This window comes from Drosophila rhopaloa, unplaced genomic scaffold (genome assembly GCF_018152115.1).
Source record: "Drosophila rhopaloa isolate 14029-0021.01 unplaced genomic scaffold, ASM1815211v1 contig_2, whole genome shotgun sequence".
NCBI lineage: Eukaryota > Metazoa > Arthropoda > Insecta > Diptera > Drosophilidae > Drosophila > Drosophila rhopaloa.
The window spans coordinates 23,586,244-23,612,158 of record NW_025335083.1 but is presented as its reverse complement, the minus strand read 5'-3'; the positions used below and the strand labels follow the sequence as shown (position 1 = coordinate 23,612,158).

The following is a 25,915-nucleotide window of genomic DNA, read 5'->3' as shown; positions in this document are numbered from 1 at the left end:
GCAAGGAGGGATTGTGGCTGATAGCCGGCCAAAAAGAGAGTCTGGGTCCTGAATTTTGGGGCCCCAGTTTGAGTCCGAGTTTTCGATTCTGGACTGGCATGCAAAAGCGTCGATATGACAGCTTGACTGAACTAAAACCGCGTTGCCAATGCCTAGACAAAGGGCCAAAACACACACAAGGAGGTAAGGCAACACACAGGAAAAAAAAGGGGAAACACACGCATGGCCAGGACCAGGAAATATGATTTTTTCGTGCTTGTTGAGCAGCAGTTTTTCCGAGGAGGAGGAAAATGGCCAGAGCCTACCATGCCACACGCTGATTGACGTGCCTTTTATTGATGCTCTTGATTGGTTTTTACCTTTTTACACAGACATGCGGGCGCCCCTTTTCCACCCCTCCAACCCCCTCCTCCCCCTGGTCGTTAGTTCAATATGTGCGTCGGTGTCTGGTGCCACGCCTCCCGGTTATGATTTTTATTACAGGTGGGAGACGAGTTGAGCCCAAGGATGATACAAAAAGCGTCGCTCCTCTGATGAATTGCTGGTGGTCCGTATTTGCCTAAAAAATTTCCGCGCTTTTCAGTTTTTCCCTTTTCTTTTTTTTTTTTTTGTTCTATATTTTCTATTTTTGAGCATCGTTGTTGGTTAATTTTTTATGCACATAGAGGATTATAGAGGTTTGGGCTTCAAAATCTATTTGCGTTTTTAATCAAATGTTCAAATGTTGAACGCATATCGCCGAGCATCGGATCGGATGGGCTTGTAAATTCCTTGGTTTGTTTAACTTTTATATCGTAATTGCATATCTCCAAAAAGGAGAGAGAGGGAAATTGGGAGGCCAAACAAACTAATCAAATGTCTGCCATCGTCCTGCGTCTATCGCCACTTCCGCTTCCGTTTTTTCTTATTTTTTGTTTCGCTAAGGATAATGCTTTAATCCTTGCCGCGTCCGCCGTATCCTGTTTTGCCGTGTATCCTGCTCCTGTCCGCGTGTATTAAATCGATGAAGTATTAACGACTTAATTGCATGTTTGTCAGACATTTTGCATTGACCCTCGCACCCTCCACATCATCTGAAGTTTATGAGAGTTTCGTTGTTATCCTTCGCAGGAGGCGTTGCAGTCGAGTCCTGCGGCCGTTCGCTCATTTCGGGAAATGCGAATTCGATTAAAGTAATGACTTTTTGAGTAGCCTCTGGGGTGGCGTCGTTTAGCTCAGGTGCGATGGAAGAGATAGAGGAAATTTCGTAAATACGGGGGGAGATTGGGATAATAAAACGAAGGCCTAAAAAGTTTCCAAGAAAAAGGTTATTGATTTTCTTGAAATCATTTCGAAATTACCCACCTAATGTGGTTGTTAAAATTATCTATAAATAAATATAGGTGCAAGTATAAGAAATATATTGTGTTTTAATAGAATCACTTGGATATGTGTTACGAAAATGCAAAGGATATTATTTTAACAAGAGGCTACCCCAATTAAATAGTAATTTCCTACATAATATTTAATAAAAAAACATTTACCCAAGAATAGATTTTACTTAAAATTTTATAATATTTTTTACAGACATTTAATTTGCTAAGCATGATTTATTCAAGTTATTTTAGTTTTGTGTTCAGAGAGTTTCAACTGCATTTCCCAGACCTTCTCACTTCGAAAGCCAACCCAAAAAAGCCCACAGTCTTTTACTTTTCTATTCCTAATTCCAATCCAATCTGCTCCTGCCAAAGTACAAAAAATGCAGCAGCTTAACGTACTAATTGACAAGCAAGCAAAAATATTTACGTACTCAAGTCCAAACATTCTAATCAATGCATTGCGAGGGACAAAGGATCGGCCTAAAAAAAATGAGGAGGGAAGCCAGGAGATATAGTCCCCAATCTAAGGGCATAGCTGCCAACTGGGGAGGTCTGGAATATATGTATAAAAGGGGGGTGGCAGTGGGCAGAAACAACGAGAACGACGAGCCTTTCGAACAAACAACAATCGTTGGGGCCAGTGAAATTCATCAAAGCGACTCAAACCAGAAAGTGAACAGAACGCTTTCGGTCGAGGCAACCTCCTCTCTGTCCAAATGTCAAAATGCGTCGAAGCGAACATCATTGGATTTGTGATTGAACAGAAATTTCCATACATTGAGGCTTTTTCCCTTTTTTCCTGCCCATTTTCATTTAGAAAATGCATGCTGGAGTGATAATTCCGAATCGGCAGTTTGAGTATGGACAACCTTCATTAGTCCACGTGCTCTGTCGTTTTTTCGCTTTTATTTTGCCACAGAGAATCGAAAATTTATATTTACGGAATTGTAAGTTATGCACTCGAATGATTCTCGCACTGTGAATTGTCTGTCAAATGTCGCGACAGGCGGAATTTTCCCGTTCGCATTTTTTTCCCAGAGTGGTTTTCCCTGTTACAACAACCCCCCCTCCCCCAAAAAATTTCGTCCATCCTCGTCGAGCGTTCAATAATTGTGTAAAACGCTTTCAGTTTTACATTTCAATCTTAATTTAGTTTCTGGCATAACGTTTGCTTGCCATTTCTGACGACCGGACAAGACCTGGCCAAAAAGGGGTTCCAGTCCGTCGAAAAAAATGGGAGGAGTTAGGACAAAGGGGTATTTAAGGATTTGTTCCAAAGGGGTAGCCAAATTGTTATTTTTGTTTTTCGGCATTTGGCCAGTTGATCTTTTGGCTAATGAAGTTTGTCATTGAGCTTTATTTAATTTGGTGATGATGCGAATAAAACAACAGAGAAAAAGGGAGAGACAATAAAACCGAGGGCTTAAAAAAGGTTCGATTTTAGATTGGTTAATGATTTCTAGTCTTTTTGGCTCTTAAATTTGGATATTAAAATATTTCTGGGATATTTTGGAAGTTTTTGATATTTAAAAGAATTCCTTTAATAAGAGTTTTTCAAAGTTTTATTTAACAAAATGTATGCTTTTACGGGAGTTGGGAAATTAGTTTGTGAAAAATAAGTTTCCAACTTGATATATTGTAAGGCCATCAATTTTATCTACTCATCAAATATTCTTCTTAAATCTCCACACTCTGCCCATTAGGTTTTTGTCCCCTGTATGTTTCCGTGAAAGTTTGACAGTTTTCGAATTCAAGATGACAATTTGAGCTGTCACACGCAAAAGGTAGCAAATGGTGTGGGCTTAAGTGGGGGTAGAGGTCAATTCTTCTATTGCCCACCTGCAGCTGTCATTTCTGTCCCCTCTCCATTCTTTACCAACTTTCGATTCGATCTATGTGCAGAATTGCTTAAAACAATTGCGCATACGACGCGTGGCCTGCGTGAAAATTGCAACATTACAACGTGTAGGAAAATCGTAATGTTCATGGAGGGGGGGATGTTGATGTTCCAATTTAATGGAGGGTGGGTCTACATTCTGTCCATCGCTTGGACGTTCCTGCCAGTTACCTTTTTGACATTTGATTGAGATTTGTTATCGGCGAATTCATCAATGATATATACAATAAAAATACACACGCAATGCTGCCAAGGGAGGATGCTTTTTGGCCAGACTGAGACTGAAAACCACCCAAAAAAAAAAGAGAGCAGGAGGAGGGGGCAGTGGCCATTCATCCTGTGGGTCTCTGTTGGTGTCTGCTCTTGGCCCAAAGTGGGTGGAATGGGGTGGACGGGGCGGAGGGGGTGGCAGGGCCATAGTTATCGTCCTGGACCAGTGACATTGCTGGCCAGCCATTCAGCTCCTGTGTGTTACTTCTATTAGATTTTCTCTGTATTTCCTACCTCCCACACCCCTCCCCAAAAAAAAAGGAGGAAAAACTGCACAAGCAGCTGTTGTTTGGACCAACCCCCCACCCACCCACTCGCTTTCCCATAGCTTGTTGTGTATTTTTGCAATAAACCAAGGCAAAACGAGGATGGGCCTGTGGAGCTGGCCATGCGTACCTTTCGATCCTTGTGTGACATTTGAATTCGGCAGTGAGAAAAGTGGGAAAACTGGGATGGAGGACTTTTCTTTCATATAACTTTTTGCCGAACTCACCATCACCCCACTTTTTAGGCCAACGTTTGCGTATCTATTTTTTAATTTTGCTGACGAGGCACGAAAACATACAAAACGCAATTGTTCCAACGTCCACAATGCATTCCAGTAACTCTGTGGATGTTTGGCTGCTCCTGTGGCTCCTGCTGCTCCTGTTTTTCACCCCCCTCCCCCCCTGACATGTGTGCGTCTCATGCTGATAAGCAGTGGCCCCCAGTAAAGGGGGTTTTTTCCCCACTCCTGCAGAAAAACAGGCAACGCCAAATAAAAAGTTAAACTGTGTGACGCGCTGAAAACGCAGTAGATGGAGGATTTTGGATTCGACTTCACGGAGAAAACCAAAAACCCCACGGATACTCATTCCCATTCTTAAAAATTTTTGCGTTGGCATGGCGTGATGAATATTTACTGCGTGCGCTAACTGCTAACTACCTACAGGTATTCCCCATTTTTTGACATTTTTAATTGGGTTTGAGCAGTCAGTCCGCCGGCACCAAGGGGTTAAAGCGATGGTGCCACACAGCCGACAGTTTTTGCCACTTTACGCTTGTCTGTCCAGTCTTGTTCCCCATGATTGAATGCCCGCCAAATCTGAGGGTTCGATTTCAAACGTAACATAGCCCTCTATTAAAGGTAAACTTTTGAAATGCCAACGATTCGAAATAAGTCATTAGGCAACTCTTTTGACAACTCTTTTATTAATTAAGTTCCTTATTCTATACCATTTTCTATTAAGTTCATAAACTAATTCTATTTATTTCTTCTTTTTACTTGCAGGTAACTATGCGTTCTGAGATCACCCAAGCGTTTACCAACTGGGGTCAAAGTTATCATGTCATTGTAAGTTCAGAAAAGAACTCTAATTATGTCTCGCCAACAATTAATTTGGAGGCCTATATGTATTTTGGAAATCTAGAAAAGGAAACGTAACCAAAACAAGAAAGGAAAGCTAACTTCGGGCGGAGCCGAAGTTGATATACCCTTGCAGAATACTCTGTAAATTATATTCTCCAATATTATTTATATGATGCATTCTTAATACTCATAAAAAATCCCAACTTCCTAACTTTAAAAACATCAAAGTTATGGCATTTCCAATCGTTCAGTTATATGGCAGCTATAAGATATAGTCGGCCGATCCTTATGAAATTTGGTATGTCGGATTGATTGGCCAAAAATAAAACCCATAGAAAATCCCAACTTCTTAACTTTACAAACACCAAAGTTATGGCACTTCCGATCAATCAGTTATATGGCAGCTATAAGATATAGTCGGCCGATCCTTATGAAATTCGGTATGTCGGATTGATTGGCCAAAAATAAAACCCATAGAAAGTCCCATCTTCTTATCTTTAAAAACACCAAAGTTATGGCTTTTCCGATCGTTCAGTTATATGGCAGCTATATGATATAGTCGCCCGATCCGGCTCGTTCCGACTTATATACTACCTGCAATAGAAAGACAACTTTTGGGAAAGTTTCGAGCAGATAGCTTTAAAACTGAGGGACTAGTTTGCGTAGAAACGGACGGACATACAGACGGACAGACGGACAGACGGACATGGCTATATCAACTCAGGAGGTGATCCTGATCAAGAATATATATACTTTATAGGGTCGGAAATGTCTCCTTCACTGCGTTGCAAACTTTTGACTGAAATTATAATACCCTCTGCAAGGGTATAAAAATTACAATTTGTAATTGCGACAAGGCAAGCGTATCTTGAAGATATATATATTTTCTGTACTTGCACTGCATTAACACAACATTTTTGTTGTTGTTTTGGCTGCCCAGCGAAGCGTATTAACCTAACTGTCAACCGTATTTGTGTTAACTGCTTTTTCTTGCCCCTTTTTTGATGGTAACTCATTTGTTATTCGTGGAGCTGCATTTCAAGCTGGTTGCACTTACGTGCATAGCTAATTACCATCGCAACACTTGACTCTTCTCATTGGGAACTAGGTGAAATGTTTGGTAAATTATTCACTAATTACGCTGAGAGAAGAGGGAAGATTTGGGGGTAATCTAAAGCAGGTTTTCTTATTCAGTTTTATAAGTTGCAGACTCTCAGAAAATGTTTACTGGTCTTAAATCACATTCGGCTTAATTTTATATCATCTTTTCGTGCGAAAAGTTGTTACAAATCAAAGCTGTTGAAGTGCTTACTCTTCCGTAAAGATAAATGAGAATTTTCCGAAAATCAGACGGGATTCCACCGCAAATCCCACTGCAATTACGTTTGGTAATAACCGCTGGAAAGCAGCGGAAAAGCAGCGGAAAAGCGAAATGCCAAAGATGTTACTCAATTGCGCTGTTTTTCCCGATGCACCTGATTGCCGCCCGCTGGGCTGCTTAACTCAGCGGGCTGCACAGATATGTCATAACTCAGCTATATGTATCTCCGACCTGCCACGCCCCCCTTTCCACTTATTTATGCAATGCAAGGCGGGTCGCTTTGATGTGCCCCGCCCTCCTGTGGCGAAGTATTTCACAATTTCCCCAACTGGTGCCTGTGAATTATGCGACATTTATTCTTGGATCTTTCGGCTGCACATCTGCCAGGCGATTTGCTATTATGCGGACATGTGTAATATTCTGACGGGGATTCCCCATCCAAGATCTTCTCCCCTTTGGAAGCTGTCATCGCCAGAAGGCTGAGAACAAAAAGGGGGAGTGGCAAAAGTGCCGACTGCGAGTTTTCTCAACTCTGCATTCCCAGCTGTCATCGGCAACTTTTGCAATACGTTGCGGTAATGTTATCAAATCGCTGTTCTTGGCTGGATTTCAATACCAGGGTTTTTGTTTATATTATATCAAAAGCAAAGGTGTCAGCAATGGGGTTAATAGTTAATAGAGCTTGTAGGAGTACTAGGTATTTAATAATGAGCAACAAATATATTCCAAAATAAAAACAAGAAAGGAAAGCTAACTTCGGGCGGAGCCGAAGTTGATATACCCTTGCAGAATATTTTATAAATTATATTGTCCAAAATTATTCATATGATGTATTCTTAATACTCATAAAATGTCCCAACTTCCTAACTTTAAAAACACCAAAGTTATGTCATTTCCAATCGTTCAGTTATATGGCAGCTATAAGATATAGTCGGCCGATCCTTATGAAATTTGGTAGGTCGGATTGATTAGCCAAAAATAAAACCCATAGAAAATCCCAACTTCCTAACTTTAAAAACACCAAAGTTATGGCTTTTCCGATCAATCAGTTATATGGCGGCTATAGGATATAGTCGTCCGATCCTTATGAAATTTGGTTGGTCGGATTGATTAGCCAAAAATAAAACCCATAGAAAATCCCAACTTCCTAACTTTAAAAACACCAAAGTTATGGCTTTTCCGATCGTTCAGTTATATGGCAGCTATATGATATAGTGGCCCGATCCGGCTCGTTCCGACTTATATACTACCTGCAATAGAAATACAACTTTTGGGAAAGTTTCAAGCAGATAGCTTTAAAACTGAGGGACTAGTTTGCGTAGAAACGGACGGACAGACGGACAGACGGACAGACGGACGGACAGACGGACATGGCTAGATCGACTCTCCTGGTGATGCTGATCAAGAATATATATACTTTATAGGGTCGGAAATGTCTCCTTCACTGCGTTGCAAACTTTTGACTGAAATTATAATACCCTCTGCAAGGGTATAATAAAGAAGAAAAAGAAAGAATGAATCATAAGATTATTAATAGAGATTCTTCTTAACTAAATTATAATATAATATAAATTTAATTTGGATATTATTTAATACTTTAAGGTAATAACTAATACAACACTTGTTGAAAATTGACAAACTACCTATGTTTTTCTATTACCTTCAAATATATAAACAAAATAGTGATGACTTTTTCCGGCCCCCTTTTCCTATTTGATGATGAAAAGGACCAAAGAATACATGATTTAAGGACCTTCGCTGAATACCTAAGCCGATTGATGACACTTATATGGGTTCTAGTATTGTCTTGTCTATTGTTTTTGTTGCTAATGCAGTTGGGCATTTTCAGGATTCCAAGGCGAAGAACAAAAATTAAGCCAAGCTCAGTGTAAACCTATATTGTTTTGTCATTTCTTATAATAAAATGTATGGTAACTGCATTATGTTGGTGGCTCAAAACGAAAAAAAAAGACAAAGAGATTTCATAATTATATGCGTCATTTGTCGGAATTAATTGCCATTCAAAGCAAACAAGAATGTCGAAAAAAGAGACACGTAGTTGTATCTACATATTCGAATGTATCTTTGTATCCACAGCTGACCACTTGAAATATGCTGCCCAACTGCACTCAACCAAACTGAGCACACAAAAAAACCAATGTGAATCACGGAATTGGATTGACGTTTTATCTTAATAGTGGACAAGGTCAATTAGTTGAAATGCCATCAACGAAATATAACATTTAAATGGCAATTCAATGCTGTTTAGATGAGGAAAAGTAGAATTAGTTAAAAACTGATCTGCCTCAATGGTTTTGATTACTTCGATGAAAAGCTATTATCTTTTCAGATATATCTTTAAATGCTTTGTGGTGCATTTTATTACGTAATTTAATTTTTTACTGAAAATGCGTTGCTATTTTCGACTGAACCTGAGGATCAACCCTCAACCTCCCCTTTGGGCTATATATTCCCGATCCAAATACTTCTTCTTCCTGTTCAACACAAAGACAACTTTGAAGGAGCTAACAAAAAGCAGCTTTTATTTCATTTGTATTTGTTTGTGCGTTGTTCCTGGAACGCATATCCTAATGTATCTGTGTTTGTGAAAAGGATTTACGCCTGGTTTTTTTTATTGTGTGAGTGCTTGGTTTCTTGTACATTTCGCACATATCTCCGCCTTTGTTGTTGTTTGTTTGCAGGCAGATAGGTTACCAGATACCTGAGCTATGATTTCGCCTTGAGACTTAGACTTCATTCAGGTGCGTTTCGTGTGTACAACTTGTGTATCTGCGAGTTCTTCTGCTGGACAAAAACGAGACGGGTATATACTATGTTTGATCTATTTTTCGGCTTTAGCTTTTTTTTTCTTTTATTCTCCTTTCACGACGTTCAGCATTTCGTGTAATTGAAAAAGCATTTCAAATGCAGCTGCGTAAATTTCATTGCGTATTCCCTTTTGACAACAACAACAATGGTAGAACAAGGATAAATGAGGATGTTTCTGGAGTACAGTTGAGTTCGAAGCTCCCGAAGTGCAGAAATAAAGAAGTTTTTTTTCGATGAGGATTTGTAAAAGACATGTTGGGGTTGCTCTGGAGTAATGGATGTGGAAAGGTGGTTCCAAATGACAGAGGTGGTAAAAGTTTTCTAAATGATTTATTTCGGAAAAAGGAGTGTGGGTAGGAAGTAGGAGATGTTTGAAGTAGGCATTCCCTTTTTTATAAAGGAGGTGATATGAAGAAGTGATGGAAGTTTCAAAAATACACACATTTCAATCTTTTTAAGTGTATTACGTTTTATATTGTATTAAAGGCTACGTAAAATAGGCAATAGGTATTAAAATATTCAGTATTTTCAGTTAATTATTAAAGACATTAAAGCTACTCAGTCACAAAATAAATTAAAATTAAGATAAAACTAAATAACCACTGAAAAGTTGTTAAATTACCTATAAATTGTCTTACCATTCCCATTGGTAAACAAAAGTAATATATATCTCAATTAAATTAAGCAACTCCTGCATTATTTAATCGAACCACTAACTCTCTTTGTGAACTGCTCCATATTCCGTGAATCATCTCGATCAATTTCACCCAATCTTTAAATCGTTCTTGTGCCCCAAGGGCTGTTCCCCTGCGAATGAATTCCGGGCTCAAAAACTGCAAACTTCCCAGGAATTTCTTAATAGCTTTTTACCGATATCTTTTTTTTATTCCCCCTGTTTTTTGTTGTTGTTGCTTCCAAACGAATCGAAACGAAACCGTTGATTTTGGTGGTCAAGAAAAAAGAATGAATAAAAGAAGGGAACTTTTGCTTCCACAAAAGTTGCGGGGCCACATTTTTCTAACGATTAAACAAATTCGAAGAAAACAAACGCATCCCATGCAACGAAAGGCAGTCTCACCTGCAGTTTCCAGGAATCGAAAAAGGATAATGGTTAAGAAAGGGGAGGGGGAAAGGTGAGGGGGGGATAAGAAACCGTAGACGAGGCCAACAAGTCAAGAAATCAGAAAGTTGTGTGCTCGCGCGTTGCATCAAAAACCTTTCGAAGCGGCGGCATTTTTTTTTTGAGTTGGCCAGCCCCAGAATTCTGAGAATTGAATCGTATATCTTGTGATTTTTTCCCCTGTCCTCTGGACTCGACTGTTTTCGCTTCTTTCTAAATGCTCGATTAATTTCTAATAAATTGGTCGGAAATGCTGCAGGCCAAAGATAGAGTTACCAACACAAATGCGATGCATTTGGCGTTTTTGAAATTTGAGTTAGTCGGCAGGCAACGTATTTCTCGGAACTACTTGGATGGGGAGTAGGCACTTCGACCCTATAGACTGGGTTTTTGCAACCTGCATTCCCCCCCTCGTCTAGACGTCTGTTTTCGTTTTTGAGGCAGAAAGCAGGCGCTGGATTTGCCATCAGGTTTTCTGTCAAACGCATCGAAATTGAAACTAATCGCCCAATATTATTTTCATTCATTCTCGTTGCAGCATTTGTCGTGTTCGGATTCGGATATTCAGATTTTGAGATTCGGTGCTCTCTACCCAGTTCGTTGAATTTTCTATGCCAACGCCAAAAAACTTATCAGCAACGATAGCGGCAGCGGCGGAAGTGATTAGGAAACCGGAACAATTCGCAGCAAGAGCGAACGTGGCGAGAACGACACACAAGAAATTAACTAAACAATTGCAAAATTCCCTTTGGCTAAGGATTTGCAGCGGCCGAATTGCTTTTATGCTCTGCTGGCAGCTACAAAATTCCACGAAATTCCATTTTGGCAACACGAAAACAAACAAATCAATACGCGGCATCACTGAGAACCTACAGGAGCAGCGGCAATACCCTAAAAATATTGGCAGAAATCGTAAACAACGTTGTTGTTGTCCCCGTCGTCATCATCATCATTGCCATCGGGATCATCGCCGTTCTGGCGCCGTTCAAACAACTTGGATCCTGAGAGTTAGAAACACCGATACGGAAACGGATACGGATACGGCTACGGATCGGGATAACGGTATAGATATAGGCGCAGCCACGGAGGACGCACAACTGCCTGCAAAATGGATCCGCAGCAGCAGTTCTGCCTCAAGTGGAACAGTTATTCGTCGAACCTGGCAATAACATTCTCCAATCTGTTCAAATCGGATCTGCTGGCCGATGTCACATTATCCTGCGATGGTAAGTGTTGCGCTTTATATAATTATATACTTACATTTATTATTAAACTATTATTAAATACCAGAAATGGTTATAAGACCACCAATATATACCTACATACATATATTATTAAATTATTATTAAATACCAGAAATTGCATTGACAAACAAAAGAAATAATAGTCGGTCATTTCAGTCCTTTTGAATTGCATTTTTCTAGTAAATTTATTAATAATAAATAATGCATTTAATGTAAAATAATTGACAGTTAACTCTGTGCTTTAAAATCATATTTAAACAGCATAATGTAGTAGTTAATATGACATTACTAAAACAGTTGTTAGATAATCTATTGCAATTTATCATATCTTTATAAGAAATGGTTATAAGACTAATCTTTGAAATTCCATTGAAAAACAAAAAAAAAAATAATATAAAAAGACTTCATTGCATTTTTCTAATCAATTTATTAATAATAAATAATGCATTTAATTTGTAATAATTGACAGTTAACTCTGTGCTATAAATTCATATTTAAACAGTATAAAGTAGAAGTTAATAAAAAATAGCCAAAGCAGTTGATATATGTACATTCTATTGCAATTTAAGATCGTATTATATAGTATTTCCTAGATGTATTGTTCTGATGTAATAATCATAAACACAAAACGTGCAAATGTGCCAACAATGAGTGTAGATAAGCCGTCATCCGATTGAGTTATTCCTATTTACCTACGACTCGCTTCCTTTTATGTACATATTCCCTGCTGCTCATGTTTATTTTTATTTTTCGCTAATAAGCCGGCAGACATTGATTTCTTTTTGCCTTTTCGCCGGTTTTGTTTGATGGGAGACGCGAAGTGGAAGTGGCTTTTATGGCCTGTCTCGTCCTTGTCTGTCAGCCACATCCCAACCATCCACACCATCCCATCCATCCCACATCCCCCAGTTATTTCTAGTCCTTGTCTGCTAGTTCATTTACGGCCTTTTACTACAGTTTTTATGCTGGCTTATTAAATGGCGTATAAATGCGGGCAAACCTATATAACAGCTTTACATACAAGGCATATACTTTTGTTTGTTTGATATGTATACTATATATATTTATTCAGGCTTTGACTGAGGTCAGTTATTTGGGAGCTCCATTGGGTGTATAAAATGTGTGTGCGTGTGTGTTTTGGGACCCTTGTTAACCTTATTTTCTTTCTCTTTTGATTTGGGTTTAAATATTTTCCGTCGCCGGTTGCTTTTCGGTGTTTATGTGTCGGAGCATCTTGGCTTATTTTTATGATTATTATGCAGAATATATATACCATTTAGTGTTCTCCTTTATTTCATATACTCTGTAGCTTAACCTTGGCTTAATATCAGTTTGTTAGCAGCTTGTTTTTCCACTTTAAATATTGCAAGTATTTTGAGCTATCTTTAGGCATATTTCATACGCCATGTGTGCGTAAGTATGGATTTTTTGCATTGATTGAATGAGTGGGAAAAGCAAGGGCTGACTGGGATTATTAAGGGGGGGATTGGATAAAGTGGAGTGGTTGGAGGACATACGCAGACAGCTCCCCAAAACAAAAACAGAAAAACCTAGACAAATCCTGAAACCCTTTTGGCTTCCTGTTCCTCAGTTTCCGTTGTCATTCATTCATATCAATCGAAGTGGTACTACTTTTGATTAAAATTTTCAGAGTTACACCCCAGCACACATACAATCCCCATTTTAACCCTTTGCTTTGACTGTTTTTAATTGTGGTTTTTAATATTTCTTTGGGGGGATAGGGGGTTTTACATGGAGTCCATCCAAATTCTGCATTTGTTATGTTTGATTTGGCTCTACTCGACTCTTTTGTCCATTTGGAAATGAAGCATTAAATATTTGTCCGTCTGCGAAAACAAAAGCAAATAACGTATGTTTTTTATTGTTTTTAATATTCATGTGGATATATTTGCTTGTCTTTTTTTTTTGTTTCTGATTGAAAAGTATGCATTGATGGAGTGTTGGTTTAGGTTTTGGGGGCATATTTAGCACTTGAGAAATGAGCATTTTTACCCAAATGAACATTTGCGTAGCCTTGGGCTATGTTTTTAATGGGGTAAATTATGGGGTTTGAGAAAAGGAGAGGTTTTAGATTTTAGGGGTTGCATTTAAAGGGGCTGAAAATATGCATTTTTGAAAGGAAGTCGTAGAGAAACATATTAAACAGGTCTACTATTGCCAGTTCTTGTAGTAAACACCACGTGCTTCTCTATTCATGATTCATTTGATTAGATTATAATCAACAATTATTGACCATAAAAAACCGAAAGTACTTGTTATTGGCAAACTGCATAATAGCAAACCGAAAAAAAACCCAAAATCAAAACAAATTGGGGAGTAAACGAAAAAACGAACGCAAACGCAGAACGTAAACAAGCAAAGCAGCTGAAAAATATATATATTATACATAATGTCATTTCTTTATCAAGGCCAGCTCATACAGACATATCGAAGTGAATTTGTATGGCAATATGTGTTCTCTCTTTTTTTTATTTTTGCCTTTCCTTTGTGATGATTGTGACCCAATTTTTGTTGTATCAAGTGTTAGAAAATCCAGCCAGCGAAATAATACAAAAAATACTTCTGGTAGCAAAACAAGAACGAATAAAAGTTTTTTTTTGGGCGGAGGGGTAAACAATAGAGTGTGTGTGTGTGTATGGCATATGTTAAATGCAATTTGCGTAGTAGTCTGGTACATTAATCAACCGATTATATAATACATTTGGCGAGATCAGCTAATCAGTGACGACGTAAATTGCGCATACGCCGCGTTGCTTAAATCACTTCCGAGTGTTTTTTTTTTGGGGCTCGCGCGATGCGTTCGATTTTGACCTTGATTTTGTTGTGTTTTAGTTGACTTGCCCCACGAACTGAATGTTGTTATCAGCCCTTATCAGCTGGTAAGCGCTGAGGCAAGACTTGACACAATTCTCTTGAATTCCAAATAGAAATAGACTGCACTGGCCGATAAGCCAGCCAAAAAAGAAATGAAATGTTGAGTGAGGAAATGTCTTAATGCATTTGCGCTTCAGCTGCTACAAAAATTTCACAAAGTGCCACCGAGAAAGTGTCAAACTTGAAATATATTTATGAACAATGTCGGCGGTAAATATTAGTAGCCATCTCGCTTTTCTCTATATTTTTTTTTGTATTTAGCTCAAAACACCGCTGTGCAAGTGTCGTTTCAATTTGGCTTAAGTAATGCTCGCAGCTAACACAACAAGTGCCCCATAAAGAAAAAGACATAACTTTCAGTGCCACCAAACATCCCCCCACCCAAAAAAAAAAAAAAAATATAAAAGAAGAGGAAAAGAAAAGTCGAAAGAGAGACAAGGAAACCGTGAAAAATGGTAGCCAAAAAGATTATATATACATACAGACACCACCAGAGAGCACATCAAAATACACTTCGTTTGGGAGTAGCGTTTTCCCAACATTGCGTATACGCCGGGTGGGTTTTTGTGTGACAGGTATTCGTGCAGTGCCGGGACACAAAAGATTGCCAGGACACCAAGACAAGGAGCAAGACCAAAAGCGAAACCAAGACGCCGCCCCGACATTGATGTTGAATAATAACTCAGACACACACATAGGAAAATGGCGAATGCGATGAAAAGCTCTTTGTGTCTGTGTAGTCAAGGGCGAGGAAATCATTTCCTTGCTGCGGCTTTTATTGTCCTCCGTGTACGTGTTTATGTGCGAGTGCCCGTCGTATATATTTGACATGATTTTTTATGAGTTCAAGGTCTCGGTTAGCGATTCGGCGCCACCTGTTGGCAACCTTTTATGGGTCGGGATGTGGCCCAGATTAAAGCATCTTAATCGGAAAACCCTTGCAGAAATATTATACAAAATATAAGCTCGCCATAAGTAGTACTACATTAGAAATAACTCTTTAAGAGTTAGCTAGCTGACTTGTTCTTTTAAAGTATTTGAATGTATCTTATAACTTTGAAGTTATTTTACTATTAATATATTAGCTTAAAATAGAGGAATTATAGATAATATTATCCATTTGTTATTTAAATTTGATGCTATCTTAAATTGTATCTTTTAGCTTAATATACCTTCCTTCTATAATCTTTTCTTTCACATTTTAACCTATAATTTCCATTTCTTCGCTTTCAGGCGTAGTATTCAAAGCACACAAACTTATATTGGCGGCCTGCTCGAAGAAGTTCGCCGATCTGTTCGAGAACACGCCCACAAATGGCCAGTGCGTCATCATCCTGGAGGCGACCACGCCGGACAACATGGCCGCTCTTCTGGAGTTCATGTACAAGGGCGAGGTCCACGTCTCCCAGGAGGCACTCAACAGTTTCCTCAAGTCCGCCGAGAGTTTGCAGGTTGGTTAAGTACTTGATAAACTAATATAAGAATAATAATTGGACATTGGATTATATGTAAAATCATTTTCTTTAGATTTTTGCGATTTTAGAGATCTATTATTTGCCTAGTTTTTAAACAAGAAAAATAAGGATTTCCAAAGCCAAGAAAGTATATATTTCTTTCCTTAGCAACAGCTAAATAAAATATATATATAAAAGACAACAACAATACTCTTTAATTGTTTTGCTAGCAACTACTTTTCATTAAGAGTAATGATATTTTCCGATATTCTTTTCATTTTCTGCCTTCCGTCAAAATGTGGTCATTATTTTTTTTTTAAATTTTAATTTAACAATTGCTGATACTTTGTCTTCCCTCTCCCAGGTCAAAGGTCTGTCCACGGAGACGGGTCGCCTGGCGGCGCAGCAGGCACAGCAGCACATGGGCGACTCCTCGCCGCTGGACTCGCCGACCGGTCGAAGGAGCATACGGAACAGCCTGACCGGCGGGAGCAGTATCGTGCCCGGAGGAGCCGGAATCGGACTGGGAGGAGGCGTGTCGGGGGCGAACGCGATGCCGGGAGGCATGGGCATCGGCAACGGACTGAGTCTGGCCGGGATGGCCGCAGCCGGAGGAATGGCGGCGGCTGCCAGTGTGGCGGCCAGTGGCCTGAGTGCCCTGGCGGCCAGTGCGAATGCCCTAGACAGATGCGGCAGTGCCGGTGGCAACATCATCGGCGGAACGGCGGCAGGGATCGGGGGACAGCATGGCGGCGGTGGAGCGGGAACCGTCGGCGGAGGAGTGGGAGTCGGCGGCAACGGAGTGGGCAGTGGTGGTGGTGGCAACAACGGACCCATCAGCCTGGGAAGCGGCGCTGGCGCTGCTCACCACCTGGGCGGATCCACCGGCAGCCTGAAGCAGGAGTGCGACTCGCTGATGCACCCCGGTGGCAGCAGCTCCTCCTCCGGAATGGGCTACGTGCCGCCCATCTACCGGCCCATCTCCTACGAGCCGCTGCGCAAGCGGCCGCTCCGCAGCCCGTATCCCGAGCAGGAGCAGCGCGGCTCGGTGCTGCGCGACGGCTCCAAGTCCTCCGAATGCCCCAGCCCCATCAACAAGCCGCCGTACCATCGCCCCTCCTCCAGCGCCTCCTCCACGGCGCCCACCGAGGCGGACACCATGCACTCCGAACGCGCTTCGCCGCAGTCCAGGTGGGTCCTCTAAATGGAATTATTTCGGGGGGTTTAAAAGGGTTTGTTACGGGGGGTTTAAAATATTTAACATTTATTTATATATTATATATATGTAAATTTAAAATTTAGTTTGCAACTGCTATTAATAATTATTATTAATTATTTTGAAACTGACACCATTTCTTATCTCTAATATTTCTTAGTTTAAAGGTAGAAAAAGAATTAAAGCTTAGCTTATTGCTATATTGTGGTTGTTTTACAAACCTTTTTTTGTTGATTAAAAAATTAAATTAAAGGGGAAGTACTTTTTATGTAAGTGTCTATAATTAATTGAAAAGAAATGAAATGTACTTCTGTTTACAAAACCATATGCTTAAAAGCAAGCAATTCAACGTGAGCTCTTCTGAGTTCATGAGACGTAGATGGTTCCCAATTAAAATCGGATTTGGTATAAGCTGTGACTAACTCCTCCTCAATTCCGCAGTCGCTACGAGAACCACAGTCCCAGCACCACGGCGGGAAATGGGAATGCCACCAGTGGCCTGGATCGCATAGTGAAATCGGAGCGCAACAATGGCAGTGCCAACGAGGCTAATGACGACGACCGCGAGCTAATGGACGAGTCCACAGATGTAAGTAGTACTTACATAAATTCCCTTAAAAATTGTAAATATTTGCAATTGATTTACCCACAGAACGGAGCCGAGGATCTGCGCGTGAAGCTGGAGAACTTGAAGTACTCCCCGCCACCGCCGCCGAACTCGAACACCTCGTCGACCACGCCCAACGCCCTGCTGGAGAACCTGAAGGCGGACGGAACGCTGTCCAGCAATCTGGCCGCCTCGATAGCGCCGGCGGACATGCTGAACGTGTGGAACGCCACCAAGATGAACAACAAGAACAGCGTGAACACGGCGGACGGCAAGAAGCTGAAGTGTCTGTACTGCGACCGCTTGTACGGCTACGAGACGAATCTGCGGGCGCACATCCGGCAGCGCCACCAGGGCATCCGGGTGCCATGTCCCTTCTGCGAGCGCACCTTCACGCGGAACAACACGGTGCGGCGTCACATTGCCCGGGAGCACAAGCAGGAGATCGGATTGGCGGCGGGCGCCACCATTGCACCCGCCCATCTGACGGCGGCAGCGACGGCGGCGGCGTCCGCCAATCACTCACCATAGGAAGCGGCCGCAACAGCAGCGGCATCAGTAGTCATGAACGCCCACAAGGAGGCGGCGAAGCAGCGCAAACGTAAATCACTCAAGATGGCACTGGAGAAGTGCATGCAGCGACGGGATGCATTGGTGGCGGAGACCACAACGGGCGGGGTAGGAGGAGCAGGGGCAGAACAGGGAGCGGATGAGGGAGCGGATGGAGCGGAGGAGGGAGGAGGAGCTGGCTCAGCGGGCACTGAGCCTATGACCTACGAGCAGCAGCAGCAGCGGATGCACCAGGAGCTGACGCTGCAGATCAGGGCGGCCATGGCCGCGGAGCAGGCGGCCGAGGCCATGGACTCGACGATGAACACCACGGCCAACACCACCACGAATACCACCACCACGACCACGACGACCACCAACACCACTGGGACCACCAGCGATGGATGCAGTGATGCAGAGGCCAGCGATGGCAGTGATCGACCCATGGAGGTGGACGAGGACCAGGCGCCGGAACCGCAGCCCGGATCCGAACTCGTGGTGGTGGAGCCCAAGATCGAGGTGCTATCGGAGTCCGAGGACGACGAGGAGGATCGCCTGCACATGTCCGAACCGGATGCGGAGGCCATGTACGATCATATGCCCCACACGCCCACCAGCCCCCAAGCCACAATACCGCCCAACGACACGCCCACTCTGACCTCCACGCCCAAGGTCAATGTGGAGCAGTAGGAGGAGGAGAAGGAGAAGGAGAGGAGAGAAGCCCCCATTAGATGCCCCCCAAAGAAGCTGCTTAGATTTAGGCTAAGAATCGATGAAGAGAAAGACGAAGAGTGATTTACAAAAATGATTTACGCGCGCAAAGAAGATGAAGTAATGACTACTGTTGCAACTGCTGTTGCCCTCGGAGACCATCTACCAATCTAAAGAAAAGGGAGTCCCTCAACTGGACCCATTGATTACTATATAAAACTAAAACAAAGAATTACTAATACGATAAGATTTAAAACAATACACAACAAAACACCCACACACAACAAACAGACGAGACAGACGAACACACACGAACGGAAGGCAGTATTTGATGCCCAACTTTTTGCAGAATTTAAATTAGAAATTTGTGTTTAAAGCCACACCACCATCACCACTATCAACAATCATACAAAGTTAATGCAGACAAACACTAGGAAAAGCAACAATCCAAATGGCAGTTAAAACAGAGTAAACACAGAAAACAGAACATAATCAAACAGCAAACAGAACATTGAAATAAATGCAATCCGGCTGAAAAATCGTTTTCAGGGTGCTAATCAAACAACAACACTCGCAACAATGCAATGAAAAACAAATTAAAACTATAACTAAACGAAATAGTAAATGCAAAAAGTTTGAACGTTTTTGATTGGTACCGCCTAAAAAGTGTAACAAAAAAAACAAACGTCGAGAATTTGTTTATTCGTGTGTGTTGAAAGGGAGGAGAACGATGATTAGATATTATTGTCGCATATATTTTTGATTTCCTATAGAAACGTCATAGAAACTGCAAGTTGCCTCAAATCAAAGCGAAACGATAATGCTAACAAAAACATAAAAAAAAACAAACTGAATTTAACAAAACGTGAAAAACTAAGAGTAAACACTGCAAAACAAATAGCTGCAACAAACAAACTACAAAGCAACAATAGCAACAACAAAACCGCAACCACAAGTACCTGCAATAATAAAATAGTATAAACAAAAGAAACAAATTACAGAATAGAAGAGAAACGCTGAGTAAAAACCTAGGGACGATGAGGAGCCGGGTGTCCAGAATCCTTGACAAATCCCCCAGTTTGGCCAGTGGGTCCTCACTTCCCCGAACGACTGCCCATTTGTCCGGTTTTTTGTAAATAATTTTATTAAATTAATAATACGAAAAGGCAAATCGGGCCGGGAGTAGGACGAAGTGATGGGCCGCTTTGCCACGGGACCAAGGATTCCAGAAGGACGGACAAAAGATTTGCTTTAAACAAGTAACAATTTTGTTTTCCAATTTTTCGTATTTTTTGTATGATTTATTCCTTCAAGTTTAGGCCTCAAAATTTCATTCAACTGCTTTTCGGCTAACCAAATCTAAAACAAAACAAAATACAAATTCAATTCCGAATTCAGAAGTTTCTAAAGAAGTAAAAAAACAATTGGTAAATTGGGTGCCTATAAGAAATATATAATTAAATGACTACTAGTAAAATTTTATAAACAAAGAAAAAGTATATTTAACGACGAGAGAGAGAAAAGCAAATAGCAAAGAAAACGTAAAGTAAATATAATTATTTTTTAATTGAATAATTCTAGCCAAGTGTGAAACATGTTAATTAACAAGCGAAAATATTAAGCAAAAACCACTCAAAAACGTTCTCAAAAACTTGACGGCAACAACAACAACAACAACAAGCAAATCGCAATAATTACAGCAAGAAAACGAAATTCAAAATCAAACTTTTGGCACACCTTTGGAAAACATTTTTCGTACAAAAGAAAATTCACCAAAAAATCCAACCAACAAAAATTCAAAATTCATTTTTTCGGCACTTATAATTTCGATGGCTACATCAGACCCCAGAATAAGCTGTAAAATACTAAAACAGAAGAGAAAACATTTGTTGTAAGCGAAAGAGAAAACTAGAATGGAAATCTAAGGAAAATGCAATTGAAAATATTGAGAAAATCGACCAAGGCGACCAAAGACCTTGGCTTGTAAATACATTTATTATTACTGCATATATATCCATAGCATATATATGTGTGGCCTCAGTTGTATAATGATAAAGCCTAGATCTAATATATATATATATATACTGTAAACATAAACTACTAAGCGCATATGTAGGAACACATTAGGCTCGCCAACAGAGAGGAAAAAAGAGAAGGGTTTTATTTGATTATAAGCTAACTGAATTTCAATTGTGAAACTGTCTTAATTTGTACGTTTTCCGTTAGCGAGGCAATACAAGGGGTGATCCACAATCCATAGAACCGTAAAATAGCCAAAATGTTGAATATTAAACTACTTTTATTAACTGTTGAATCACAAAACACACAACACACGAAACATTAGACATGAGACATGCAACAGGAAACAGAAAGCCGAGTTAAAATAGGTCTTAACCCATTGAAGATGCAGACTACCAATGTCACCCCGACCCCCAGTTTGTTCTGTGATATCGTTTTGAAGTTGCAAACGAATAAAGCGTTTACTTTCGTTTAGTTCTTTTTCGTTTTATGAATAATTTGTCCTAATCAAGAAACGACAACTCGAATTTTATTTAGCATTCGTGTTGAGCAGGAGAACAAGAAGAACAGAAAGCAGCAGCAAGGCAACCGCAAAAAGCAATAGCAATATTAAACCATTAAAGTCTGGCAATATTAAAACCAAACTACCTCTTCACACCCATGCAGATTAACCCCTGGCTGCCCGAGTCCCCTTTTGGCCCCCGTCCCCATCAACGTTCGCTGGAGTCTGAATTACATTTTATTTTTAAGTACGTTGATGGGGCACCAAATCGCGGACTTGGCCCAGGGACAAAGCCATCAGTCAGTAATTCAATCCGTCAGTCAGTGAATCAATCAAACAATATACTGTTTAGTAATCAGGGGTTATAACGATTAACCGTATTTTTTAATTGATACATTTACGTACCTTTAGTTTATGTTACCTTAGTTCTTAGTTTCGACCTTCGTTTCGAGCTTCGTCTTACAATTATTAGAGTCTAATCAAACTCAGGAACTCATATACCTCAGGAAAGAACCTACCTCTTTGTGTTTTTACACTTGTTTGAACTATTTTTATTATTATTATTATTACGATTATAATTTTTGGTTTGCATGGGACAAACAAACAAAAAGGACGAGAGAAGGAACACACAAAACACATTTTGTTGTAATCGAAGAGATGCTATCAAGGAAAGCTTTAGTTCTTAGTTCGATTATCGGTTAGTTAGTGGCTAGCAAATATGTTTAGTGAGGACTTACGTTAAATGCAAAAGACACAATCACACATGAACACACAATAGCAATAATGAATGGGAAACCAAGACCAGATCGAACTGCAATAGTAAACTGAACTACCTCAATTAGCCATAGACTGCGCAGTAACGAGATGAGCATGATGATATAACATACATATTTTCCACTTACCCAATTCATTTTCTTCTTTTTGTAAAATGGTGACACACACACAGAAGCACTCATACCCAGCTTTTGCAATTTGAGCCAGGATGATTCGGTTGAAAACCCCTTACAGATTTTCTTTATAGACGTTTTCATGTAAATATGCGCTGACACCAGAGCCCACGAAATTCAGATAAAAAACAAAAACATTTAATGTAAAACTACAAGAATATACTTTTGGCTAAACTCTAATTATACGAAAATACCCAAAACTTTTACTATGTATGTGTAGAGAGCAGATGTAGGCGATATATGACCAGGATTAAGATCATTTGTATACATCAATTTCGGCAAAGCAACTAAATGAGGCAAACCAAACGAAAAAAAAAAAACACGAGAAAACAAACGTAACTCTTTATAATCTAACTATAAACAAAATACAAAGAAATTATTTAAGGCTACAAAATTTACTCCAAAAAGGAATGAAAAATCCACAAAAAAATTAAAGAAACCATCCCAGTTAATGGTATACTTTTGCTTGAGCCAAGTCCAATGGCCAAATACAAGTTATGAGCAAAGAAAAAATTTAAATTAAATTAAATTCAAAGCAAACCCAAAACGGTTATAAAATTAAAAAAAAAATGAGATGGAAAACATTTTGCTAAACGAAGAGGAAAATTTTCTAAAAGAAACTTGCGTAAATAAGCAAAACTTTACAAAACAAACATTTTAGGCTTAAACTTTTGGCTAAAGAAAAAATTAAAATTATAACAAATATTAGGCACGAGCACAACTCTATGCAAGTGCATCAAGTATACATAAATATTTATTTAAAAAAAGAAAACGCAAAATACTTTTATCTGTAACCAGATTTTAGGCCCAACTTTTCGACAAGCGGCGTAAAATAATTTCTTTGTAAAATATGTTTGCAAACAAAACAAATCGAAAGAAAAATCCCAGAGAGCGTAATTAACTTAATCTAAACGTAAAAAACACAAATGTCGCCATTTTGCATTTAGAGCGTACAGTACAGTAAAGCACACAAAACGTCGACTAAAGAAAAGTCACGAAATCAAACAATTAATGTACATAAAATAAATTAAACAAAAAGAATTGTGTATTGTATATTCGTAATTTTTCAGTAATTTTTAGTTACCTTTACCCTTGAGTTGTATAAATTAATTATTAAGAGAAATCCATAAAACAAAATTGAAGCTGTAACAAGAATACAAATATAATAACTATAACGATATAAATAATAGTGTGCACAGGTACAAAACAAAATTTAAGTTCAATTTAATGTGAAATTTAGTGCACTGAACATTTTGTAAGAGCTCGATGTAATTTTTGTTATATATTTTTGTTAGTAATTGTTTTTCTATTAATATTTAGCGTGAAATGTCAAGAAGCAAAATAACACGAAAATCCCCCTCAACAAGCCAATTGTACTTACGACTACTTTTCACTTTTGATATAATTTTGCGACAATAGAACCAATATTCCCCTCTTTCCCCCAACCATTATGCTTACTTTACCTAAGTTATTTCAAATAACTATAAAATAAAAAAGGAGACAAGCACAAACCCCAGTTTAAGTTTAAGAGGCAGAAGAATGTAATATATATTTTTGTATAATTTGTAACAGTTTTCGTCATGTTCTGTTCGACCGCAACAAATTGGCTTGTTTACACATTTTTTCTAATTTGTAACAATTATATGATAAAATCTAAATTTATAATATATACACACGTAAATGCTAAAAACAAAATGCAACTAAATAAATGTTAAACCCCAGAAAAAAAAACAAAACAACTCATAATTGGCAATTTTTATTGGTTAACCAAATTAATTAAACACCACACAAAATTCTTATCCCTACAGTACTGACAACGTTTTGGACTCGATTGATTTTGCCCCCGATTTTAACCCACAGCCCCCAAAAAATATAAATGTAACGAAAATATGTATACTAAAGTTTACGACTATCGAAAGTAATTTGAAATGAAAAATAATGTGTTTAGGCCTAAGCAACTTTACAGTTCAGTTCAATGCGAAATTTGAAGATGAAAATGCTTAATGAAATTAGTTGTACGACCATATAACTATATATCCCCCCTATATAGTGCATTCCCCCACGCCTCCCCCCCTCTCAATGTGTAAATCAAGTTGTTGTAAGTTTGTCTATCACGATAAATCGAAGCAAGTACAAATTATATTTAATGTATGTGTGTATTTTAATTGTTTTTTATTTCGTATTCCCTCAGTTTTGTTTTCAAATTAGAGTTCGGTTTTAATTGTGTATAAAGTCACACTTGAAAACATACAAAAACTTTTGGAACAATGACGAGTACAAAATTTCAGGTAAAACAAACAAAATTTAGCAGATAAATTAAAATTAATTAAATATATATAGCGACGAGGTAACGATGAAGAATAAAATCGTACAAATTTTTCGGCATAAAGTATAAAGTTTAAATTTTAAGGACACCTGTCGGTTGGAAAAAAGAGACAGTTGGTGTGACTTTTAGGATTGATTGAAATTCAGTTTCCACACGGTTCATCCTCCTTATTTTACCTACATTTTGGGTTTTTCATTTTGAATCTGAATGCAACAGAACTTGAATTACACATGACAAATTACCAAGAAAAACCATTCGATTTACCTTGTTCTGAACTGAAGAGTTTTCGAATTACCCAAACGAAGTTTTAACCATTTAAATTCAATAAAGACAACGGTCCACTTGAGAAAAAAACTCGATATGCATGCCAAATGTGTATTGAAATGTACTTTACGTGAATATGTATATGTAAATGTAAAAGGTTAAACAAAAAATAGTTTTAAAAAAACGCAAATCCGTTTGGAGCAAACTCAGGGCATTATCAAGACTCACGACGATGTATACATGCATTTAATACAAACAAAAAAAACGTTTTTTCGATATGTATTACGATTAAAATAATAATAAATGCAACCGAAAGCGGATGTAATAATCATGCGAAACGATTATGAACAACTCAGGTATTAAATATTAAATGAAATATTTTTAAAAACTTATTACTAAATGAGAACGGCAGTCAAGTCAACATTTTCACAAGTTGTGCAATATTCTTAAAGTTTTCTAAATACGTAATAGTATTAATAATCTAATAATGCGATCATGGAAAGCGAAAGCGCAGGATCAGAGAGTTGAGATGTTCATAAGCATGGATCCGAATGAAATGGGATTTGGATGGAGATTGAGATTGAGGATTGAGATTTAGATCGAAATAGGAGATGATTGAGAGGTTAGGTGAGTTTTTGAAGCACATGAGGACTAAGCATGTACTTACCACTCTTTTAATATTTTATTTTTACCACCCACACAAAATCAAGAACAACTACAACAAACAAACATACAGACACACTTACAAAAACACACAAAAAAAAAATAGTGAAATAAATAGCTAAATGAAAATGAGTTTATATAAAGAAGGAAAACATAAAACTGTGATTACATTTGATTGTCGAAGCGTTGATAAGCGAATGTTGCATAATTATTGAGCGAAAAAAAACGAGAAATACGATTGAAAAAGGAGTTATTTATTATTATTATCTAAAACCGCTTTTGATTTCGAATATTGGCACAATGTCTATGAATGCGACAGAGCATAAGTAAATAAATATTAAATTAGCCGAAATATTAAACTTCAAAAGAACAATT

At 38.9% G+C, this 25,915-nt stretch overlaps 1 protein-coding gene across 1 annotated transcript in view; it reads left to right on the top strand.

Moving 5' to 3' along the window:
* Positions 1-23,735, top strand: part of LOC108047160 (zinc finger protein chinmo) — a 59,135-nt gene extending 35,400 nt beyond the window's left edge. The window contains 5 exon segments of the mRNA XM_044459983.1: positions 10,682-11,369; positions 15,516-15,733; positions 16,101-16,927; positions 17,394-17,541; positions 17,605-23,735. Coding sequence (XP_044315918.1) covers positions 11,252-11,369; positions 15,516-15,733; positions 16,101-16,927; positions 17,394-17,541; positions 17,605-18,798 — 2,505 coding nt within the window. The 5' untranslated portion in view covers positions 10,682-11,251 and the 3' untranslated portion in view covers positions 18,799-23,735.
* Positions 23,736-25,915: the final 2,180 nt, after the last annotated feature.